This window comes from Onychomys torridus, chromosome 8 (genome assembly GCF_903995425.1).
Source record: "Onychomys torridus chromosome 8, mOncTor1.1, whole genome shotgun sequence".
Taxonomy (NCBI): domain Eukaryota; kingdom Metazoa; phylum Chordata; class Mammalia; order Rodentia; family Cricetidae; genus Onychomys; species Onychomys torridus.
This window is the reverse complement of record NC_050450.1, coordinates 89,421,334-89,445,231: the sequence shown is the minus strand read 5'-3', so window position 1 is coordinate 89,445,231 and position 23,898 is coordinate 89,421,334. Positions and strand designations below refer to the sequence as shown.

At 43.3% G+C, this 23,898-nt stretch overlaps 1 protein-coding gene across 1 annotated transcript in view; it reads left to right on the top strand.

Moving 5' to 3' along the window:
- Nucleotides 1-23,898, top strand: part of Brca1 (BRCA1 DNA repair associated) — a 68,217-nt gene that overhangs the window by 24,393 nt on the left and 19,926 nt on the right. The window contains exons 9-15 of the mRNA XM_036194496.1: nt 511-587; nt 1,898-5,224; nt 6,269-6,345; nt 11,935-12,106; nt 16,590-16,719; nt 20,047-20,225; nt 22,503-22,789. Of these exons, the coding sequence (XP_036050389.1) occupies nt 511-587; nt 1,898-5,224; nt 6,269-6,345; nt 11,935-12,106; nt 16,590-16,719; nt 20,047-20,225; nt 22,503-22,789 (4,249 nt within the window). The remainder of the gene's footprint in view (nt 1-510; nt 588-1,897; nt 5,225-6,268; nt 6,346-11,934; nt 12,107-16,589; nt 16,720-20,046; nt 20,226-22,502; nt 22,790-23,898) is intronic.

Sequence of the window (23,898 nt, the reverse complement as noted above, 5' to 3'; positions counted from 1 at the left end):
GGAAACTCTCTCTCCCTCAGAATCCATGGGCTGTCCATAGCTCCTTAGTTAGAGGCGTGGGCTTGTGAACCCTTTTTCTTTCTATGCTACAGTGTTGACAGGCTTGATCTGGTACAGATGGGGTGCAAACGGCCACAGTGGTGTCGGTTCGTGAGTGCTGTGGTCCTGCCATGTCCAGGAGACACTGTTCTGCTCTCGTCTTTCCAAACTCTGGCTCTTAGAATCTTTCTGCCCCTTCCTCCCCACTGGTTCCTGAGCGTGCCAGTGTGTTCTTTTTGCATATCCAGAAAGCAGCATTCTGGTCTGCTCTTTGTGATTGTTCTGTCTTTGACCCTTCCATTGTTACTGGAAGGCACTTCAAAGGAGAGCAGATCTCAGAAGGTGAGCTCGTCTGCTCAGCTGTGAGGACCCTATCGAGAGGAGCTAAAATATTTGATCTTGCTCACTTGACAGGTTTGTGAGCGTACAAGTAGAATTTCTCATTAGGGGTTCTGTCTTTCCCTCCTTTAGTGTGAGAGACCAGGAATTGTTACAAATGACCCCTCAGGGAGCCGGAGATGAAGCCAGCTTGGATTCTGCAGAAAAGGGTAATGTCAAACCTTCCCAACTGAATGACACTAAAGAGAATTGGTAGATGAGTTCTGTAATTAAATTAATCTGAAGACCAGGTTCCAAACTTATTTATAATTTATAATTCACATTTATAATTCACAACATCTTTAAAGAATTAAGGTACCATTTTTTTTTCTCACTTGCCACTGTGAGATAGTGAGTGGCACTAGACTGCTGTGATTATAGTTTTTTAAGATAAGATTTTTAGATTTATTTATTTTTTATGTATACAGAAGAGGGCGCCAGATCTCATTACAGATGGTTGTGAGCCACCATGTGGGTGCTGGGAATTGAACTCAGGACCTCTGGAAGAGCAGTCAGTGCTCTTAACCTCTGAACCATCTCTCCAGCCCTAACTTTTGTTTTTGAAGACAGTTCTACTATATAACCCAGAGTAGTCTAACCATCCTTAAGCCACCCAAGTGCTGAGATTATAGTCACATACCACCAGCACCTGGCCTTGAACTATCAGGTTTTTTTTTTGTTTTTTGTTTTTTTTTTGTTTTTTTGGGTTGTGTTTTTTTTTGTTTTTTTTTTTGCCTTAACCTTCTCGGTGATGGAATACCACATCTAGCTGCCTGATAGTTTTAAAATTGGAGCATATGAGTCTGCAAACAGAACAGAAAAGTTGAAGTCTGTTGATTGAATAATCTGCTTTTTGTTCAATCTTAAGAGACTAGGGAATAGGAGATATGATTGAATTATCCTATTTAGGAAAATATTAGACTCTACATAATGGGGCTACATGAAAGAGTATGAGCTAGATCTTCAGTATACTTGTAGTTTATGACATTAGCTCCCCTAAAGCCAGTGGAAGCTGGGTGATAGCAGTGCATACCTTTGATCCCAGCACTTGGGAGGCAGAGGCAGGCGGATCTCTGTGAGTTTGAGGCCAGCCTGGTCTACATAGTGAGTTCCAGGACAGCTACACAGAGAAACCCTATCTCAGAAAACAAACAAACAAACAAAAAGCCAGTGGATTGGGGCTGCAGAGATGGCTCAGCAGTTAAAGAGAATTTGTTGCTCTTGAGGAAGACCTGGGTTTGGTTCCCAGCACCAAAAGGGATCTGAAATCCTCTTCTGTCTTCTGTGAGCACCAGGCATGCCTGTGGTGCATATACGTACATGCAAGCAAAACATTTATACTCTTAAAACTTTCTTTAATGTAAAAATTTTAAAAGTATGGTTAGTGGATTGATTTCTACTCCCAAGTTGTAATTAATTAAGAATGTATTTTCTCATGATAATTCCATTTTTAAGTACCTTGTTATTTTGTATATTTCAGCTGCTTGTGAGTTTTCTGAGGACCTAACAGATATTGAACAGCATCAATGCAGTAATAAAGATTTGAACCCCATTGAGAATCATGCAACTGAAAGGCATCCAGAAAAATGTCAGGGTATTTCTGTTTCAAACTTACATGTGGAGCCATGTGGCACAGATATTCATGCCAGCTCATTACAGCAGGAGAGCAGCAGTTTATTACTCGCTGAAGACAGAATGAATGTAGAAAAGGCTGGATTCTCTAATGGAAGCAAACAGTCTGGCTTAGCAAGGAGCCAACAGAACAGATGGGCTGAGAGTAAAGAAACATGTAATGATAGGCAGATTCCCAGCACTGAGAAAAAGGTAGATCTGGATGCTGAGTCCCTCTGTGGGAGGAAAAAATGGAATAATCAGGAAAGTCTGTGCCCTGAGAATCCTAGAGCTACCCAAGATGTTCCTTGGATAGCACTAAATAGCAGCATTCAGAAAGTTAATGAGTGGTTTTCCAAGGCTGGAGAAAGGTTAACTCCTGACGGCACTCCTGACAGGAGGCAGGAGTCAAGTGCTCACGCAGCCGCTGTGTTGGAAGTTTCAAATGAAGTAGATGGAGGTTCCAGTTCTTTAAAGGACACAGACTTAGTGGCCCCTGATCCCCATAACGTGTTAATGTGTAAGAGTGAAAGAGACTTCTCCAAACCAGCAGAGACTGATATCAAAGATAAAATATTTGGGAAGACATATCAGAGAAAGGGAAGCCTCCCTCACTTGAACCATGTAACTGAAATTCTAGGCACATATACTACAGAACCACAGATAACACAAGCGAACCCCTTCACAAATAAATTAAAACGTAAAAGGAGAACGGCATGCCTTCAGCCTGAGGATTTTATCAAGAAAGCAGATATAACAGTTATTCCAAAGACCCCTGAAAATACAAATCAGGGAACTGACCAAATGGAGCCCAATGGCCAAGTGGTGGGTATTACCAGTAATGGTCTTGAGAACCAGACAAAAGGCAGTAATCTTCAGAAAGAGAGAAATGTTAATCCAATAAGATCACTGGGAAAAGAGTCTGTTTTTACAGCTAAAGCCAAAGCTATAAGCAACAGTTTAAGTGATTTGGAGCTGGAATTAAACGTCTGCAATTCAAAAGCTCTGAAGAAAAATAGGCTGAGGAGGAAATCTTCCACCAAATGTGTTCTTGCACTTGAACCAGTCAGTGGGAATCCCAGCCCACCTACTTGTACCGAATTTCAAATTGATAGTTGTAGTAGTGGTGAAGAAACAAAGAAAAACAATTCCAACCAAATGCCAGTCAGGCACATTAGAAAGCCTCAGCTCGCAGTGGACACAGAACCTGCAGCAGATGCCAAGAAGAATAATGAGCCAAATGAACAAATAAGGAAGAGAAGGGCCAGTGATGCTTTCCCAGAGGAGAAATTAACAAACATCCCTGGTTTATTAAATAACTGTCCAAGTTCTAACGAACCTCAAGGGCCTGTCAGTCCTAGCCCTCAAAGAAAAGAAGTGGAGAGACTGGAACTAAGCCAAATGTCCAATAGCACCAAAGACCTGAAGGGTCTGGTGCTGGATGGAGAGCAAGGTTTGCCCACTGAGAGGTCTGAGGAGAGTACCAGTGTTTCGTTGGTCCCTGACACTGATGATGACATGCAGAACAGTACGTCATTACTGGAAGCTAACACTGCCAGATATGCAAAAACAGGATCAAGTCAGTGTATGACTCAGTTTGTAGCAAGTGAAAACCCCAAGGAACTGGTCCAGGGTTCTAAAGGTGCTGGAAGCGGCACTGAGTGCTTCAAGCATCCACTGAGACATGGGCTTAGCCACATTCAGGAGACAGAAATGGAAGAGAGTGAACTTGATACTCAGTATTTACAGAATACATTTCAAGTTCCGAAGCGTCAGTCATTTACTTTATTTTCCAAACCAGGAGATCCCCAAAAGGAGTGTATAAAAGCCTGTGCTTCATCCACATTCTTAAGGGAAGTGAGTGCAAAAGTGACTTCTGAGGGTGAACAAAAAGAAGAAATTCAGGGACATGAAGAGTCTGAAATCAGTTGTGGACAAGCAGTGACTGCCTCAATGGACTTACCTCTGCTTCATCGGGAAGGGAAGCCAAGCGCTGATTCAGTGTGTACTGGAGTGTCCAGGCTTTGTCCATCAGCTCAGTGCAGAAACAATGAAAATGATCTCCGCACTGCGGGTAACCCCGGAATGCCACAAAACTCACGTCTTAAACAATCAGTTTCTCCCATCACATCCTCTGTGAAGACTGACCATAGGAAAACTCTGTCAGAGAGACAAGTTGAGAAACATACATTGTTAACTGAAAAGGCCATGGGAAATGAGACGGTTGTTCAAAGTAAAATACACACAATTAGCCAAAACAACAGGGAAAATGCTTGTCAAGAAGCCAGCTCGGGCAGTATTAATGAAGTATGTTCCAGTGGTGAAAACGTCCAAGGTCAACTCGGTAGAAGCAGAGGAACTAAGTTAAACACTATGCTTCCATTAGGTCTTATGCAACCTGGAATCTGTAAGCAAAGTTTTCCTGGAAGTGATTATAAAAATCTTGAAATAAAAAAGCAGGAAGGTAAGGCTGTTGGTGCAGACTTCTCTCCGTGTCTGTTCTCAGATAAGCTCGAACAACCTATGGGGAGTGGTAATGTTTTCCAGGTTTGTTCTGAGACACCTGATGACCTGTTGGATGATGTTGAAATACAGGAAAACACTAGCTTCAGTGAAGGTGACATTCTGGAGAAGTCTGCTGTTTTTAATGGCAGTGTCCAGAGAAGAGAGTTGAGTAGGAGTCCTAGCCCTTTAACCCATGCATTGCTGGTTCGGAGTCTCCATAGAGGGTATAGGAAGTTAGAGTCCTCAGAAGAGAGTGAATGTGAGGATGAAGATCTTCCTAGCTTCCAGCACTTGCTTGGCAGAGTAAGCAATACACCTGACCTTACCAGACAGAGCAGTGTTGGGACACAGTGTCTGTCTGACAAGGCAGCAGGGACCCGGGTGCCGTGGAAGTGCACCATCAGTGATGACAGTAACGAGGTGATCTTGGTAGAGGATTCTCAGGAGCATCACCTTGGTGAGGATGCCAAATGCTCTGGCAGCATGTTCTCCCAGCACAGTGCTGCGCAAGATGCAGCTGCAAATGCAGGTTCCCAGGACCCCTTGTGCCATCCTCCTTCCAAACAGACGCGTCACCAGTCTGAGAACGAGGGATTGGCAAGTGACAAGGAATTGATTTCAGATGAGGAAATGGGAACTTGCCTAGAAGAAGACAGCGATGAAGAAGAGGATATTATAATCCCAGATTCAGGTAGTGGTGTTGTTTGTGTGTGTCAGTCTACAGAAGTGAGCTGAGTGGTTACGGGTTTCCAAGTACAGTCAGATCAGCTGAAAGATGTTCTTCCCACAGTTCTTTTCCTTAAGTCAAAAGTCCATCCTGGACCTGGAGAGATGGGGTGGTTAAGAACAGGCACTCTTTGGTCATGGTGGAGGGCCTAGAGAGGTGGCTCAGCTGCTAAGAGCACTGGCTGCTCTTCCCAGAGGACCTGGGTTCAATTCCCAGCACCCTCATATAGATACACATGCAAGCAAAACACCAGTGCACATTAAAAAATAAATAAATACATAAAAAGGGATAAAAAGAGTAGGTACTTTCTTGCAATACATCTAAGTTTGGTTCCTAGCATCCATGACTAACTACCTGTAACTCCAGCGGGGATCTAATGCCTCTGACTTCCACAGGTACCTGCTATGTTCACATATAAGTAACCCACACAGACACACAACATACACATAATTAAAAATCATAAAAATAAAATCTTGCCTGGCGTTGGTGGTGCACGCCTTTATTCCCAGCACTCGGGAGGCAGAGGTAGGTGGATCTCTGTGAGTTCGAGGCCAGCCTGGGCTACCAAGTGAGCTCCAGGAAAGGTGTAAAGCTACACAGAGAAACCCTGTCTCAAAAAAAAAAAAAAAAAATTTTTTTTTAATGACTTCATGCAGCCAGAATGTCTGATAGGATGAACTTGAATGACTTAATTGCTTCTGGGTTTTATTGTAGGATTTTTCTGATTTGTTTGTGTTTTTTTTTTTTTAAGACATGATCTCTCTATGTAGCCCTGGCTGGCCTGGAGCAGATATCTGCCTGCCTTTGCCTCCCCAAATCTGGGATTAAATGCATTCCTCACCACACCCAGCCTGTTGTAGGAGTACTGCCCGGAAATGAGCATCCCGAATCTGGTCATTTGTATGACGTGATAGTGAGACAGGTGCTGTGAAAAGGACAGACAGATAGACACTGCAGGCTGCAGAGTTCACACGCTGCTCCACATGACTGACTTCACTGTCGTTCCAGGTGAAGCGGCGTCTGGGTATGAGAGTGAAACCAACCTTTCTGAAGATGGCTCCCAGAGTGAGATTTTAACCACTCAGGTAAGAAGCATTCGCAAGTTGATGGTGTCCTTTGTATATGGTGGTATGAACCCTACATCTTACGCCTGCTAATGTCATCTCTGGATTAATAGCCTAACAAGTGTGCATGATGCCTTGTAAACTCAAATGAGGTTTTGTTTTTTGTTTTTTGTTTTAGAATACCCTAGTGGAACTCGATACCTTTTATAGCTTTGATACCATCTAACTCACTGTAAAACACTGAGTACTAACTTTTAAGATTCCTCCCAACCCCCAGACAGGGTTTCTCTGTGTAGCCTTGGCTGTCCTGGAACTCACCCTGTAGACCAAGCTGGCCTCGAACTCACAGAGATCCACCTGCCTCTGCTGGGATTAAAGACATTCACCACTACCACCTGACTGAATAAGCCAGATCTTTAAAACCTACTTGCCCCATAGCAAAATTACATGAAAGCACTATTGTGTCAAAAGGGATATATTTATTCTCAGAACCTAATTGAAACGTACAGGCCTGCCTTTCCACTAGAGAGCATCTTACCTTTCGCTGTGTTGTGGATATTTATTTTTGTCTTTGATAGTCTAGTTGCTTGTTGGTGCTATGTCGTCTCTTCCTCATTAGAGAAGAACGTACGTGGTATTCATTCCTGGACCTGGTAAGGGACTAGTGACTGGTGATGTTTGTAAGGGACTGCAGTTTTCCTAAATCTGCAGCATTCGGTTGTGTGACCGATTCTGTCCCTGAGGAAGAGCAATATCTTTCTCACAGCCAGAACCTGGTGCTGTCACCTCGTTTTCCTTTTGTAAAAGTGACACCAAAATTTCCCAAACTACTATCCCAACCTTGGATTCATCTAAGCCTTTCTTTCCTGTGTTGATCTCACTAGCTGGGCCACTTCCTAGGGTTCCCTCTGTGTCCCTGCACGGGTCCGATGCAGAGTACACAGTGGTTCTGGCATGAGACTGGTCAGAGGTCTCTGTACCTAACTGTATGGTTTCACTTGATTTGCTTATCTTCCTTGAATTGTGATCGTATGTGGGTGTGTCTGCCACCAGGGTAAATGTGTGGAGGTCAGTGACACCTTATGGAAGTTGTTCTGGGGATCAAATCAGGCCCTCACATGTGGTAGCAGGTGCTTTTATGCTTTGGGCCACCTCCCTGGTCCAGCAGGTACACTGTTAAGATGGAGTTATTTGGAACCTTTTGAATCATCCTGATGGAGCTTTTGCTTTCTCTCCTGAAGCATAAATGTGCTTTTAGCTGCCAACTTAGGAGTGATTTTTCTTCTGTTCCTAAAAAGTACTAAAGTAAGTGAAACTAGGAATTCATAATATTCCTAAAGTCATTCTTGTTGTCATCAAAAACTCAGAAAAGAGAGCCAAGCATGGTAACACACCCCATTAGTCCCAGTACTCCAGAGGTAGAGGCAGGTGAATCTCTGTGAATTCCAGGTCATCCTGGTTTATGTTGTGAGCTCCAGGCCAGCCAGGGCTGCAAAGCGAGACCCTGCCTCAAAAAACAAACAAACAAAAAAACAAATAAATATTAACTAATATTCTACATATTAATATTGTGATTTACCTTTTATCGTGTCATTAAAATTTGACAGTGACTTTTTATCTTATTAATATTCTATTAATTGTGCTAGGAATTGTGTATTCTAGGCTAGCACTATACGATGGAGCTACCTCCCCAACCTCGATGACTATATTGGGGGTCAGGGGTGTTTTTATTTGTTAAGACAGCATCTCATGCCCGGCGGTGGTGGCGCACGCCTGCAATCCCAGCACTCAGAAGTCAGAGGCAGGCGGATCTCTGTGAGTTCCAGGACAGCCTCCAAAGCTATAGAGAAACCCTGTCTCGAAAAAACCAAAAAAAAAAAAAAAAAAAAGCATCTCATTTTGTTATATCTAAGGCTGGCTTTGAACTTGAGGTCCTGCCTCTGCATCTTGAATGCTGGAATTACAGGAGTTCACCATCACGTCTGGCGTCTTTTTAGTTACTGTATAGCTTTCTGTTGTTTGAGTGTGTAATGATTGATTTGCCCCTTTGCTGCCTATTAAGGTCTGGGCTAAGAGGCACCATTGCTATTAGGCGTAGCACTCTAGTAGACATCCTGATTGCTAGATACCACATCTTGATGATTTTGGTGTGTGACACATAGTGTCCTACTGTTCTTTAGAAGGACTAAGCCAGCCTGTGCTTCCAGCTCCTGTAGTGTTTGGCGTTCCCACTTTCCTGTACCTCTGCCAACACTAGGTGGTGTCCAGTGCTGACGTCTTTTAAACTCTTGGCGTTCCTGTGAGGATGACAATGGAGAGGACTTGGCTCCTACAGACCGTTCTCTGTTCAGAGTAAATCCTAGGCCTGAAGCCTGGGCCTTGTTTATCACTCAAATTCTCTACTTTTGCAAGATTGCCATAGTGATCAGAAAGATTAGAAGACTTTAGAGGTCTTCTCTCTATGTTCAGTTCCTCTGATCTTTTCTGGATGTAGATCTGGGGCCCCAGCAATATGTCTGTCACCTAATTCTGTCCCTTGGCTGTTTGTTTTTTAGGTTCCAGCTTTTTATTCCATCTGTCTTAGACATACTGTATTATATTTGACATTCAATAAACTACTTCGTCGTTTCTTATATCTCTGATCTTATTCCCAGAAATATGTTTATTATTTGTTCAGTATTCATTTTTAAAGTGTTTTTATCAAGTATCTATTCAAAACAGGGAACTTTAATCTGGACTAGTACAAACAAGCAAAATGATTGAAATGGGACCTTTCCCCTCTGTTTATATAGAGCTGAGGAGTAATAGATGATAGGTAACACCTAATCTGATATCATTAATATACCTTTTTGATGCTTATTGTGTGCATGTACATGCATATTCCACGGCAGGCAGGTGAAAATGTAAGATTGTCTTCCCCTACCATGTAGGTCCCAGGGATGGAACTCAAGTCTAGGCTTGGTGGCAAGTACCTCTACCCACTGAACCATCTTGCCAGCCTTCCTACCCCCAAGACTAATCCATCCATTTATTCATTTCCGCATTAAATGTTTGCTAAGAACTTACTCTCTACTAAATAGTGGAATCAGGCATGGTGTTGCACACCTTGTACACCCATAACCTTAGCATTCCCGGCCTGAGGAAAGCTTAGGAAGGAGAATCTTAAGTTTCAAGCTAGCCTGAGATACATAGGCCTGTTTTAAAAATAAAACAATAAACAAGAGAAGATTCCTCCCATCCAGAAAGTTGTGTGTCCCCCGGAGTATACTGATGCATTGGCAGCCTGAGCCAAGTCATGAGGCACACTGTCCCTGATAGACAGTTGGTGGGGACGTCCAATGAAGACTTCGAAGCTGGGCTTTGAAAGACGAGATAAGTTTACCAAGTGGGAAAAGAAGGGCGGCAATATCTGAGGAAAGACTCAGAAGCATGGAAGGCCTGGGCATCGCTGACTAATCCTGTGTCTCTAGAAAACAAGGCTTGTGGAAGTGCTCAAAGGAAATGACAGATAAGATCAGGGTGTGGGTGGACTTCGGATGGTGTGTTTAGGGATTTGGACTTTGTCCTGAGGGCAGTAAAGACTAACAGTTCTTTAATGTGCAGAAATACTAACTTATTACCTGAGCTGTATTCTGCCACTTAAGGCCCTTTTGGACAAAAGAGACTTGATAAACATAGCTTTTTGGAAACTTTGGCAATGTCAATATTAAAGTGTGAGAGCAGCATTGTGGGAATAGAACAGAAGAAGAGAGCGTACTAAAGAGTTAGTTCAGACTTGGAATCCTGTCTGGCTTTCCTGCCTCCTGCAGCTGAGCAATTACCTGTAGTAGAATTTGCCTACACATTATTCCTACTGGGACACCCAAAAGCAGGGCCCTGCCCCTGTGCTCCGATTGCCTTTCCCCTGATTTTCTGGTGTTTAATGGCCGCCAGGAAGTTAGCTGGGGTGGTTGTGGGTGCTGAATAATTCGGCTTTTAAAGCCTTGGTCCATCGTCTGTGTGGGGCCTTGGCTAGGGCTGGATCAGTGACGTCAGCACTCAGGCACCACGTGGTGGCACTGGCGTCACCGCAGATGTTGGCAGCAATACAGTCCCAGAGAGAGCAGCAGTGGGAACCTTTGTGAGGCTAGAAATACAGTTTCGTTTTGTTGTTTGGTCATAAAATCCTCCTGAGAACTATGAATTTAGTGTGGCTGCAGGAAGAGAATGGCTTCTTTTTAATGAAGAGCAAAGTCGTTACAAGGGTCAGAAGAAAGGAACAGAAGGTGAAACAGATTCCATCTCCCTCGACGCTGAAAAACAGCATCAACATTCCTTCTAAAAGTGGTGAAGAAACATAGGTTTTGGAAAATTCCTCTTATGCCTATGTTCTTTGCTTGCTAAATACATTAGACTTGATAAATTATTTGTGACAGGGTCTCACTGTAGCCCTGGCCAGCCTGAAACTCCCTATGTAGACCAGGCTGTTGGCAGGGGTGCGGAGCAGTGGCCACATGGGGCAAGAAAAAATAGAAGCTGTTGTTACAAGCTTTCTAGACTGTCATAGGAGATTACTGAACACTTCATCCATTTAAAAAGTTAAATACACTTGGAGCTGAGTACAGCGTCATGACCTACTCTCAGCTACAAATATTCTAAAAATAAAATAATAATAAATGAATCAGGGGCTCGGAAGATGGCTCAGCAGTTAAGAGCACTTGCTGCTCTTATGGAAGACCTGGGTTCAGTTCCCAACTCCTATATGATGGCTCACAACTCCTATTCTAGTGGATACATTGCCTTCTTGTGACCTCTGAGAGTTCCAGGCATGCATGTGCAGACAAAACATCTGTACAGTTTTCTTTTGAAGACTTTATTACACACACACACACACACACACACACACACACACACACACACACACACACACACACACCGTGTTCTGCCTGCATGTATCCCTGTAGGCAGAACCTTTAGGCCAGAAGAGGGCACCAGATCTTATTACAGGGTTGTGAGGGACCATGTGGTTGCTGGGAATTGAACTCAGGACTTTTGGAAGAGCAGCCAGTGCTCTTAACCTCTGAGCCATCTCTCCAGCCCTTGTTCTGTTTTTGAGACAGGATTTCTCTGTGTAGCCCTGGCTATCCAGGAACTCTCTGTAGACAAGGCTGGCCTCAAACTCACAGACATCCATCTGCCTCTGCCTTTAAAGTGCTGAGATTAAAGGCGTGTGACACCACTGACTGACCATTAAAGAATTTATAAAAAAAATAAATCACATTTTTTTTGTGAACTAATCTTACAATATCAAATCTTTGAAGCATAGCTTATGTAAGATGTTAACAGATTCTTGCAAATTTTAAGCCTAAAGTATTGTTACTGTATTTTGTTTTTCTCTTTTCTTTCATCTTTAAAAGAAAATATCGAGCTACAATGAAGCAAGTCTATTTGGGAACGTTGGAGGATGCGCCCTCCTCCAACATCATTTTGAAGTAATTTCAAAGTCATTAACCACACAAGTATGGTTGGATTAAAAAATATTCAACCAGAACCCCTAATTCCATACTAGGTAATTTCAGTTCCCATGCTAAAATTAATTGGTGTGACTCTTGGTGTTCTTTGGTTTTACAGCAGAGGGCTACCATGAAAGATAACCTGATCAAGCTCCGGCAGGAGATGGCCCACCTGGAAGCCGTGCTGGAGCAGCAAGGGAACCAGCCTTCTGGCCACTCCCCCCCACTCATAGCTGACCCTTGTGCCCCCGAAGACCCGCCAAATCCAGAGCAGAACGCACCAGGAACAGGTCTGTAATACCAAGCAAATGCCAGTATCATAAGGAAATTTCCTTCCCTTCACCCTCTATTTCCTTCAGAAAGTGAGGACTGAGTTCCAACCTTGTGTGATCTTTGCTCAGCACATATTTACTGAGTTGCTCTATGAGTAATTTGGGAGCCTTATTGCTAGCCCCTGCTCACAAGTGATGTTCCATTCAGAGGAACCCAAAATATTCATTCATGTCGTTCTCTGCGTGTTTACAAGGCGATGCTATAGAAAATAGAAAGACCCCATAGAAAATAGAAACAGTCCTGTTCTTAATTGTCGGGGAGGTTGGTTATAGGTAACCCCATAATTTCAGAATGCTATGAGAAAATGTACTCCTTACAGTGTCAGCTCACAAAGCAAAGACCTATTTCATGTGTTTTCTTGTTTGAAAGATAAGATCTCCTATTTCAGGAGCTGCACCTTGAGTTCTCAGTTGGAGCGCAGGCTTGTTTGGACATCCCAGCACTTGGGGTGTGGAGGCAGAGTGGTAGGGAGTTAAGGGAGCTTTCATTTAGAGTGTCTGGTAGGACACCCACAGGAGGAGTTGGTGCTTAGGGACTGACAAGGTGGAAAACTCCTGGAGTTTCTCCCCAAGTCTCAGAGTCCCACCTGACTTGGTACCCCAGTTCCTCCTCTAGCACTTCCTCCACTGTCCTCTGGGGGCCCTACGGCCTCCTTGGACTCTTTCTAGGGACTGTCTGTTCATTATTCAGTATAGTGACCTTGGTCTCCACTTGTGCCTTGTAATGTTTTTCTGTTCAGAAAGAAACAGTAGCTCATGCAAGGGAAGCTGGGAACTCTGTTGCCATGGCACTGCTTCAAAAATGTATTTCCTTAAATACTTTCTTTGTAACTGCATCTTCATGGAGTTCATCACCAGATAATGAAGCCCAGAGTCCCGTCCCCAGTACAGTTATCTCTGGGCTACTGTCAACTGTTTTATTGTGAAAATAGACAAGACTTTCAGTTCTGATGCACAAGATAAGAATTGTTACTGTCTGGCTTTCAATATCTGCCTAGACTTACTGCCTCGTATTTGGCATACATGTTAGTTTGTTGTTGTTTTTTTCCCCCCACTGAATATCTGTAGATAAAATGTTGCTTTGTGAAAAAAAAAATAAAAATGTTTCTTTGTGGCTCTTTCTAAAATACTTTACTGTCAATACCAATTCCAGTTTTGAGCCTTTCTCTCCTTAGGCTGATGCATTAAGAAAAACTTGATTTCCTTTTCCTTTTAAAGATACTTAGTCACAGCACTCAAAAAGGCAGATGCAGGAGGATCTCTGAGTCCAAGGCCAGTCTGGCTCACATAGTGAGCTCTAGGATCTAGGACAGGACTACATAGATTCTGTCTCAAGCACACAAACAGATACTTTTAATGTGGATAAGCACCAGGATTAAGAAGGTTTACGAGAAAGGTACAGTGACAGTATGGAGCATTCCCAGTGACTCCTGGCACCAGGGTAGTTTGTTCCTGATGTTACCTTAACGTTATCATTGAAATCGTTTGTTGGGTGAATGTGCTGTATATGTGTGTAGTGTATGTGCAGGTGTGTGTGCAGGTGTGCACACATGGGTGACCTCTTACTTCTCTGAGGTAGTGTCTTCCCCCAGATCTGTAGTTTGCATTTATTTTGGGCCTGGCTGGAAGCAATCCTTTTGTCTTTGCACCCCAACCTTACCCCCAGCACTGGGTCTCAGATGCATATGAGACCACACTGAGCACATGACAAGCTTGAACTGCTGATGGTTTTTCCATTAGCCAAGTGTTAAAATTATGTATGCGTGAGCACTACCATGCTTGTTTTATGCAGTGCTGGGGCTCGAACCCAGGGATTCATGAACGCTAGGTATGCACTCTACCAAGTTACATTCCTAGACCATCATCATTCTTTTCTCAAAACTAAAAAATCAACATTGGTACATTACTTTTAGCTAGTGGCTATTTAAATTTATATACTTTTTTTTTTGAAATTTTTTTAATGTGTATGGTATGTTGTTATGCATTGCCCACGGAGGCCAGAATAGGATGTCTCTGGATCCCTTGGAACTGGAGTTAAAGATAATTGTGAGCCGCCGTGTACATGCTGGGAATTGAACCTGGGGCTTCTAGAAAGCAACCGTTACTCCTAAATTCTGAGCCATCTCTCCAGCCACTGTTTATATTATTCTTAAGATTTTGTATTCCTTTCTCATTTTCATTCTCATTGTATGTATGCATGTTTGCGTGTGTGGTATGTGGAGGCCAGAGGTTGGTATTAGTCATTCTCCTTGGCTATTGCACTTTAATTCACTGGTGCAGGGTCTCTCAGTCAACCCTAGAATCTGCTGTCGTGGCAAGTCTCCCTAGGCAGCTTGTTTTGAGGATCCTTTGTCTCTGCTATCCTAGGCTGGAATTACATGTGACTGTCAGGCCCAGCCAGCACTTATGTGAATTTTGGGGATCCAAACTCTGGTCCTCAGACGTGTGTAGCAAGCATTTTAATCACTGAGCCATCTCCCCAGCCCATGACCTAGTATACTTAAGGATGATGAAAGCCCCTTCCCTGGGGTCTTAAAATCAGTGTCCTGCTCTTCTGCACAGATCTTCCTGTTTGTCTAAGGTTTATTCCACAACCTGCATGATATTTGTGAACAAATTTATACATACCCAGTATAAATTACCTTTCTCTGTAGATTTGGTTCTTACGTGACAGGCACGCACATACCACTCCCTGTCATTCAGGGGGCAAACAGCATTTGTGAGATTGTGGTAGAAGGGATTTTTCAGAGAAATCTAAGCTTTTCAGCTGCAGTGTGTTTACTCCTGGAAACACTTGTTCAGTCTTCTGGAATTCTTCCCTGTGAAAGCTGAATGAGTTGGGATTAGCTGAGATAAATGGCTTATGTACCCTGTTTGTGTGTGTGTGTGTGTGTGTGTGTGTGTGTGTGTGTGTGTGTGTGTGTGTGTGTGTGTGTTTTGTTTTGTTTTGTTTCCCTTAGCAGGATTTTACTGTGTAACCCTGACTGACCTGGAACTCACTCTGGATCTTCCTGTCTCTGACACTAGGCCTGATCACCAGTCTTTTTAGTGGCTAGAAGATACTCTAAGTACATTTGGTTGGTTGGTTGGTTGGTTGGTTTTTGAGATAAGGTCTCACTGTGTAGCCTTGGTTGGCCTAGAAATCACAGAGATTCCTCTGCCTCTCCTACCAAGTGCTAGGATAAAAGGTGTGCCCCATCACATCTAGATTTCAGTGGCTTTTAATAGGATAGAAGATATTAATTTTCAATTAATTGATGTTTAAATATTTCTTCTGCTGTGCATAATAGCATGTGCCTTTAATTCCCAGCCCTTAGGGGGCAGAGGCAAGCGGATCTGTAAGTTTACTGCCAGCCTGGTCTCCAGAATGAGTTCATTTTTTCCTTTAAGCCATTTTCTCAAAGGGGCTAGCACATGCCAGAACCTTGCCTTGGGTCTGTTAGATCTTCCCATTCCTGTGCCTTTCCTTATTAACTCCTTATATTGCCCAAGATTCCTCATCAACCAGCACCTTGAGGATGTATGCGCCTCGCATGTGCTGTTGTTGGTGGGCTTGGTTTTTGTTGTGTTTGTTTCCCAGTAATTGAAAATTCGAGGCAAATGTCATCTCATCTGACTCTTTGCTGCTCCCCCACATCTTCAAGTTTCAGCCTGTATCTTGTGCAGTCTTTGATGGAAGATGGAGCAGGAGATGTGCCTTGTGCTTCTCAGTACTTTTGCTTTCCTGTTAGCAGAGGAGATTTGGGCAGAATTCCGTTTGCTTCTGAGATAAGAATGAATTATATATTCTTGCTTTCTTATCACCCAGGGCCAAAAATGAAAGACGCATGCTTTGTTTTCAGTCTGTGGTGATTGAGTAACTCCATTTACCAAATCTTAAAGGTTTTTCCCTTATTCTTACTATTTTATAATTTTTTCCTTCTACCTGGTGCTGGCATTTGTCTGTTGAACTACTTGTATCGGATCATTTTTATCTACTATATTTGTTTAATTATAGTTCGGTGGGTAGACTGCCTGACTGACATGTGTGGAGCCTTTGGTCCAATGTGGTACAGACAGTCAGGTGTGCTGGCACACAGCAGGCAGCCTGCCCTTGGCTGTGCAGTACAGGCAGGACGAGGAGAAGCTTGGTGATGCCCTTGGCTGTGTGGGTCTGTCCCTGTCACTTGTTCTGGCACATCCTGGTAAAGTCTGCTGCAAAGATGGAGGCAGGAGGGTCATGAGAGTCCCATCTCACATACACACACACACACACACACACACACACACACACACCACACACCACACACCACACACGGTGACACACACACACACACACAAAGAAAAAAGAACCAGTCTGATTGTTGCAGATGGCTGCTTTTAAAACAAAATCAATAACCTAACCCAAATTAAGACCATCAAAACCAATAAGTAAAATAGATTTTTCTCATTCCATTTAAAGCAATTTTAACTTCAAAGAACATTAATGAGAATCCTGTAAGCCGGAATCCAGCATGCGTTTCTGCTGACAAGTTCCAACCACAACCTCCAGATAGTTCCACCAGTAAAAATAAAGAGACAAGAGTGGGAAGGTAAGAAATGTCAGTCTGTGGCGTCTAAGTGACATCTTTGTTTACACGGAACTCCTTCCTGAGGCTGGAGAGATGACCCAGTCAGTAACGTCTTTTCCATGCAAACAAAAGGACCTGAGTTCAGATCCCTAGAACCCACCTGAAAATTATTTGTGGAGCACATACCTGTAATCCCTGGGATTCCTGGGCAGGGGCAGAGACAGGCCGATCTGGATTCAGTGAGAGTAGGGTAGATGGCCATAGAGGTAGACTCCTGATGGGTAGGCGTCCTCTGGTCTCCACACTCACTCACCCATGCAAGCATATCCGCACACATGCAAGCACAACCATATGTATACCTACACCCATACAAAAGTGCCAGGAGCAGTAACACAACCTGTCATCACAGCTCTGGGGATACAACAGCACTAAAGACAGGGAGCTCTTCAGTGCTTTTGGCCAGTCGGTTTATCTAAATTGATTAGCTCCTAAAAATCAAGTTGGATACTCAGTGTCAATTTCTGGCTTCTACCTGTATCCTTATGTATATAATGTTTCTTCCTTCCTTAATGTATATAATGTTTGTTTGTTTGTTTTCTTTTTTGTTGTGTTTTGGTTGGGGGTTGTTTTTTGAGACAGGGTCACCTGTGCTGGTCTGGAACTTTCTTTATAGACCAGGCTGGCCTCAAACTTGCAATGACCTTCCTTCAGCCTTCTGAACACTAGGTGTACACAGTTACGAACACTAAATAGCTCTGGGTCACATTGCTTTCTTTGTTTGGATATAGACTTTTGGGTGTGTCCGAGGCCTAAGCTACAACCTAAGATCTAAGAGAAATAAAGGTCAGAATATAATGCAGCTGAACCAAAACCAAAGCAAGCCTGGAAGCTGATGGACGGTAAACATCTCCAGGCAGACCTAAAGGAAAATTTTGCCTTCCTAGAAAAAGTCCATCCATTAATTTACTATAGTAAATATTCAGAATATTGTTCCAGGATATATATTTAAATCACTATATGTGTGTGTGGGGGGAGGGAGAGAGACAGACAGACAGACAGACTGACTGACTGACTCTGACTGTCAAGTTAGGCTTCTGAATTCAGGAATTACAGGCAGGTACCACCACACCCCGCTTTTATTTTTAAAAATACTTAAACCTATCAGGACAAACATCTCACCACTCCAGGAAACAAGAGTTCTTGTTTTCTGAATCTCTATTATACCTATATATTTCTTTGCGGAATGGTGACAGATTGTCAATAATCTAACAATGCCATCTTTTCCTGGCCCTGGACTTAACTGAGAATTTATTTTTAAGGCTAGGGTACTTGTGGTGATATTGTGTCCCCCAATATATTGTACACCCTAATAAACTTATCTGGGGTCAGAGAACAGAATAGCCACTGGATAAACATAGAGGCCAGAAAATGGTGGCACTCACACCTTTAATCCTATCATTCCAGAGGCAGAGATCCATTTAGATCTCTGTGAGTTCAAAGCCACACTGGAAACAGCCAGGCAAGGTGATAGACACTTTTAATCCCAGGAAGTGATGGCAGGAAGCAGAAAGATATAGCAGAAAGATATATAGGGCGTGAGGACCAGGAACCAGATAGAGCCTTTTTAAGCTTTTAGTTTTTAGCAGCAGTTCAGCTGAGATCCATTCAGATAAGGACTCAGAGGCTTTCAGTTTGAGGAAATGAGATCAGCTGAGGAATTGGCAAGGTGAGGTTGGATGTGGCTTGTTCTGTTTCTCTGATCTTTCAACGTTCACCCCAATACCTGGCTCTGGATTTTTTTTAATTGATAAGACCTTTTAAGATTAGTGCTGCAGGTACACTAGCATTATCTCTCTAACAAAAAAATGAAAAAGATCTGCTTCCTTGGGCACTAAAGCTATATTTAGTTGGCATGCTAAGTCATAAACACTCAAAAAAAAAACTGGAGGAACTACTTGTTGGGCACATATATTATTAACATTTAATGGTTGACTTTTTAGGGGGTGTGATGGTGGGGATCAGATGCAGGCTTTCCTATACTTTAAGCAAAGTGCTTTCCCACTGAAATATGTGCCCACCCCAAAAGTTGGCTTTTTGTTTTTTGTTTTTAATTTTTATTAATCGCATTTATTTTTGTATGTTGTTTCAAGGGTCTCAGGTAGCCCAGGGTTTGAACTTACTATATAGCAAGAGCAACCTTGAACTCCTGCTCTTCTTTTTTTTTTTTTGAGCTGAGGACCAAACGCAGGGCCTTACGCTTGCTAGGCAAGCTCTCTACCACTGAGCTAAATCCCCAACCCAAACTTCTGCTCTTCTACTTCCACCTCAGGAGGTAGACTTTTGGTCTTCCTGGCTCTTTTTTTTTTTTTTTTTTTTTTTTTAATGTGTATTTTGCTCAGATGTATGTCTGTATCATGTGTATCCTGGAACTGGAGTTATGGACAGTTGTGAACCACCATGTGTGTGCTGGGCTCCAATCCAGATCTTCTGCAGGAAGAAGTGGTGGTGGTGGTTGTGGTGGTGGTGGGGGGGTGGAGATGGTGGTGGTGGTGGTGGTGGTGGGGTGGTGGGGTGGTGTGGTGGTGGTGGTGGTGGAGATGGTGGTGGTAGTGGTGGTGGTGGTGGTGGTGGTGTGGTGGTGGTGGTGTGGAGGTGTGGAGGTGGGGTGGTGGTGGTGGTGGTGATGGTGTGGAGGGGGTGGTGAGGTGGTGATGGTGGTGGTGTGGTGGTGGTGGTGGTGTGGAGGTGGGGTGGTGGTGGTGTGGTGGTGGTGGTGGTGTGGTGGTGATGGTGTGGAGGTGGTGGTGATGGTGTGGTGGTGTGGTGTGGTGTGGTGGTAGTAGTAGTGGTGGTGCTGTTAACTGCTAAGTCATCTCGCCAGCCCAGCCTCTTATTTTAGAATGACTTTGGACATTGAAAATTCAGGGAAAGGGGGTAATACTATACATTCTTCTCGAATTGGGTGGAAATAAAGTGTAGAGGTGTCAGCTTTGCTCAGTTTTGGTCTCCATAAGAGGATTCACTCAGATGGAATAGTGTATACAATCTGAATTAGCATCAACGGATAATTTGGCAAAAGAAAAAAAAAAAAGCTGACATACTTTTAAGCAGTTCTGAGATCGACTGCCTCAGCGCAGCCCTGAAGGGGAGGTAGCATGTGTCAGTGGTGGCATGTTGGCAGGCAGCATGAATCTAGGCTCCTGGGCTGTCATGTAGGCTCTTTTTTGCTGGTCATCCCTTATTTCTCTGACAGTGAGATATTTCACTTAAGCTTTGGCTGTCGAGGAGTTATGATTAGGCCTTTCCAAATTGGTGGTGACGGTTTTCTTCTTTCATCCATCTCTCCAGGCCTTCCTCTTTTAAATCTCCGTCGGCAGGCAATAGGTGCTCCTCACACAGCTGCTCTGGGAGTCTTCAAAACAGAAGCTTCCAGCCTCAAGAGGAGCTCCTTCAGGTTGTTGAAGCAGAGAAGTTATGTGAACCACACAACTTAACAGGGCCATCTTACTTGCCAAGGCAAGATCTAGGTAATGCTCCATCTTTTTTAATGAAGAAACACTGTTTCTATATCCTGTATACAAAGCACACTTTTGAAAAATGACATGAGCTGCAATCTGAGTTTGCTTGTAAATTATTACAACTGTCAATGAAGGAGACCCCTCAACAGTGGGGGCTTCGTCCTCGACCCTGCATTAGGCACAAACCACACCCAAACTCCTGTCTTCACAGAGGTCCTTTCTTAAGTGAGGAAGAAAGTGACTGCTTCTGACTCAGGCAGAGCACAGTGGCCCGTGACCTTGCAGGTGAATTTTAAGAGGAGAGGGAAGGCCAGTGTTAGAATGGGCTGGGATGCTGGGGTCAAGGGGAAGGGGGCAGAGCATTTGGACAGAGAGGAGACATACGTGGCCCATAGGCAAATGATGGTTTATAAAGGAAAAGTGGGAACCCTGTGTTAGATTGAGGTGTTTGATTTTAATTGGGCGTGTTGATTAAGTGAGCCAAAGGGAGCTTCTGGTTGCTGGACTTCAACACTTTAATAGCTGGACCTTGGTAGTCAGCCTCAGGAGGAGAAAGTAGCTGAATAAGGGAACAGATCTTGGCTTGGTGGCTAGCTTCAGGAATGAAATCTAACAGTTTTTAGCAAGGCAGAGGGAATGGGGACAAGGGCAAGGCCTGCCAGAGCCACAGGCTCCAGTGGGCCAGTGTCGCTTCAGCAAGGTCATTTGCTGCTGTTCTTCGGCCTGAGTCAGAAAGCAGCTACTCTCTGTGAAAAGCCCATAGTGGATTACTAATAGTTTTGAAGATGATGGGGTCTGGTTGGTTATTATCTACATGTTTTGCTTCACCTGTTAGAATTGTAAGACCCTAGAATAAAGTTACAGGTCTGACCTTTACTGGAAAATAAGTCACATCCTGAAGTGAACTTTTTTTTTTTTTTTTTTTTTTTTTTAAAGCTGAGGATCGAACCCAGGGCCTTGTGCTTGCCAGGCAAGCTCTCTACCATTGAGCTAAATCCCCAACTGTGAACTTTTTTTTAAATGAATATAAATGAACAGCTTTGGCTGTCCTGGAACTCACTCTGTAGACCAGGCTGGCCTTGAACTCACAGAGACCCACCTGCCTCTGCCTCCTGAGTGCTGGGATTAAAGGCGTGCGCTAGCACTACCTACCTGGCTTCCTTATTTTACTCAGTTTTATTTTTAGAATATAGTTATAAATGTGATACGTGTCTGTAGCCTCAGTAACTTGAGCAGTTAATGCAAGAGGATTGCTTCACCTAGAGTTCAAGGCCCGTTTCAATGTATAAGACCCTGTTTCAACTAATCAGTTAAAAGGTTTTTAAACTTGTTGTGTAGCCCAGGTAAACCTTGAACTTGTAATCCTCCTGCTTCAGCCTCGAGTAGCTGGGCTTATAGGCTTAAGCCACCAGACCTGACTACAGTAAATATTTCTGGACTGGCAGGATGGCTTATCAGGTCAGGGCACTTGCCACCAAGTCTGATGACTTGTGAGTTCAATCTGTGGGGCTCACAGGATGGGAGGAGAGAAAGGGAAGAGCCAACCCCCCCCCTTAAGTTGTCCTCTTACTCTATATCATATACACTTACAACATATAACTAAGTAAGTAAATGGATATGTTAATAAATATACACATACTTACAACAAATAAATCAGTAAATGTATTAATGAATATTTTTAGCTACCTTTAATGTGTTAGAACCGTCTTTGCATATCAACATTTCTTTTCAAAGTGTAAAGTATAATGGATGGGCGAGTAAGATGTCTGAGCAGGTCGAAGCACTTCCTATCAAGCTTGACAACCCCAATGCAGTTTCCTACTCAATCTCATTGGACATTTAAGTCATTTCTAAAATTACAGTTTTATAAACAGAGTTGCAGTGTTGCAGTACACATCCTATCAAATAAGATTTATTTATTATTTTATGTGTATGGGTAGTTTGCCTACATGTATGTCTGTGCACCACATTCATGCCTGGTTCCCATAGAGGCCAAAAGATGGTGTTGGATGCCCTGATGATCTAAAGTTAGAGGCAATTTCGAGCTATTACGTGGGTACTGGGAACCACACCTGGGTCTTCTGGAAGAGCAGCCATCTCTCCAGCCCTGTGCTGTTTCTTTTTTTTTAAATAATGCCATATTATTCTTTCTCTAAAGCTAAGGCACCATGCTTTAGCCAGCAGAGTGTCCTTGCAGTATACCTGACGTGGGTCTTTGAGTCTTCAGAGACTGGAACCTTGAATTCAACATTTGTTACCATTTAAGTTAACTTCCCTTCCTTGCAGAAGGAACCCCACATCTGGAATCTGGAATCAGCCTTTTTTCTAATAGAGACCCTGAATCTGAGTCCTCCGAAGAGCCAGCTCATGTTTGCACGACGCCAGCTCCAGCCTCTGCACAGAAAATATCCCAGTGTCCAGTTGCTGAGTCTTTCAAGGGTCCAGCTGGTGCTCGTGTTCACACTGCAGCAGTAGAAACTGGGAGCCAGATAAAGCCAGCACCAACGTCTTCAAAAGGAAGAGCCACTAGAGGAATATCCATGGTGGTATCAGGCTTGACCCTCAAAGAAGTAGTGAGTGGATTCATAATTATCTATAGTGACTGGGACTTGATGTGGTTGCTATAGAAGTACTAGCAATGAATAACCTCTAGGAGGAAGTCTATCTGAGGAGACAATTACTGAATACTAGGCACCGTGCTGGGTATGGTACTGTTTTTGGATTGTATTTGAATTTTCTTTTTATCAAAAAGGGGGGGGGGTAACTAGATACAGCACCTCTCTCCAGAAGGCATCATTTTCCTGATTCACATCTAAGTAAACTTATCAACACGTCTAACTAAACGTAGACTGCTTCGAAAATACTGCCAGACAGTGGCATTTCTCCAGGGTCTGTTTGTCTTTATCTTGGCTGGTAAGACAGCTTTTTCAATAACCTGCTCTGTCCCCTATGTCCTGTGGCACCCCTTGCTTATTAGGATTTGGGCACCTCCTTGGGCCCAGTGCCAGAAATGGGAATTGTTTCATACTCATGGAAACATGAAGCCCACTGAACCCATGTTTCTTTTTAAGCTGCTTATAGATTCCAAGCATTCTGGGAAATTTATTTCTCCTATAATTAGCTGTTATAATAATAAAATAATTATCTATTTCTTTAAAGTATAACATACCAGACTATCAATTGGATTTAATAGTAGATGCCATTTATTGCATACTGAGAGGCAACTAAATCATTCTCAAGTGTCTTGCTTAATAGAGCCTTCGTAGGCTAGGCATCATTCCCATCCTTAAGGCTCTTCAGGTAGTGACTGCATAAATTCTCAGTGGCCCCATGTGTCCTGCTATTGAAAAGGCAAAGCAAGCTTTGTTTGCCCAGATAGATACAATGTATAAGTACAGGATAGTAACTATTGACTTAAAGCAACTTTGTCTGCCCTGATAGATACAATGTATAAGTACAGGGTAGTAACTGTTGACGTTGTCACCTCATAGTCCCGTGCTTAAATGGCACTTGATGGACTTGCCTACACACCTAGAATTCCCATTTATTCACCAAAATTTGTATTCACTGTTCCTTTGTTTTGTGTGTTCAGAGATAGCTAGAGTGGTCTAATCATTTTTTGCCTTGGGCAGTTCTGAGGTGCAGATTAAACTACAAGTGGCTTGGGTGCATGTTTTCTTTA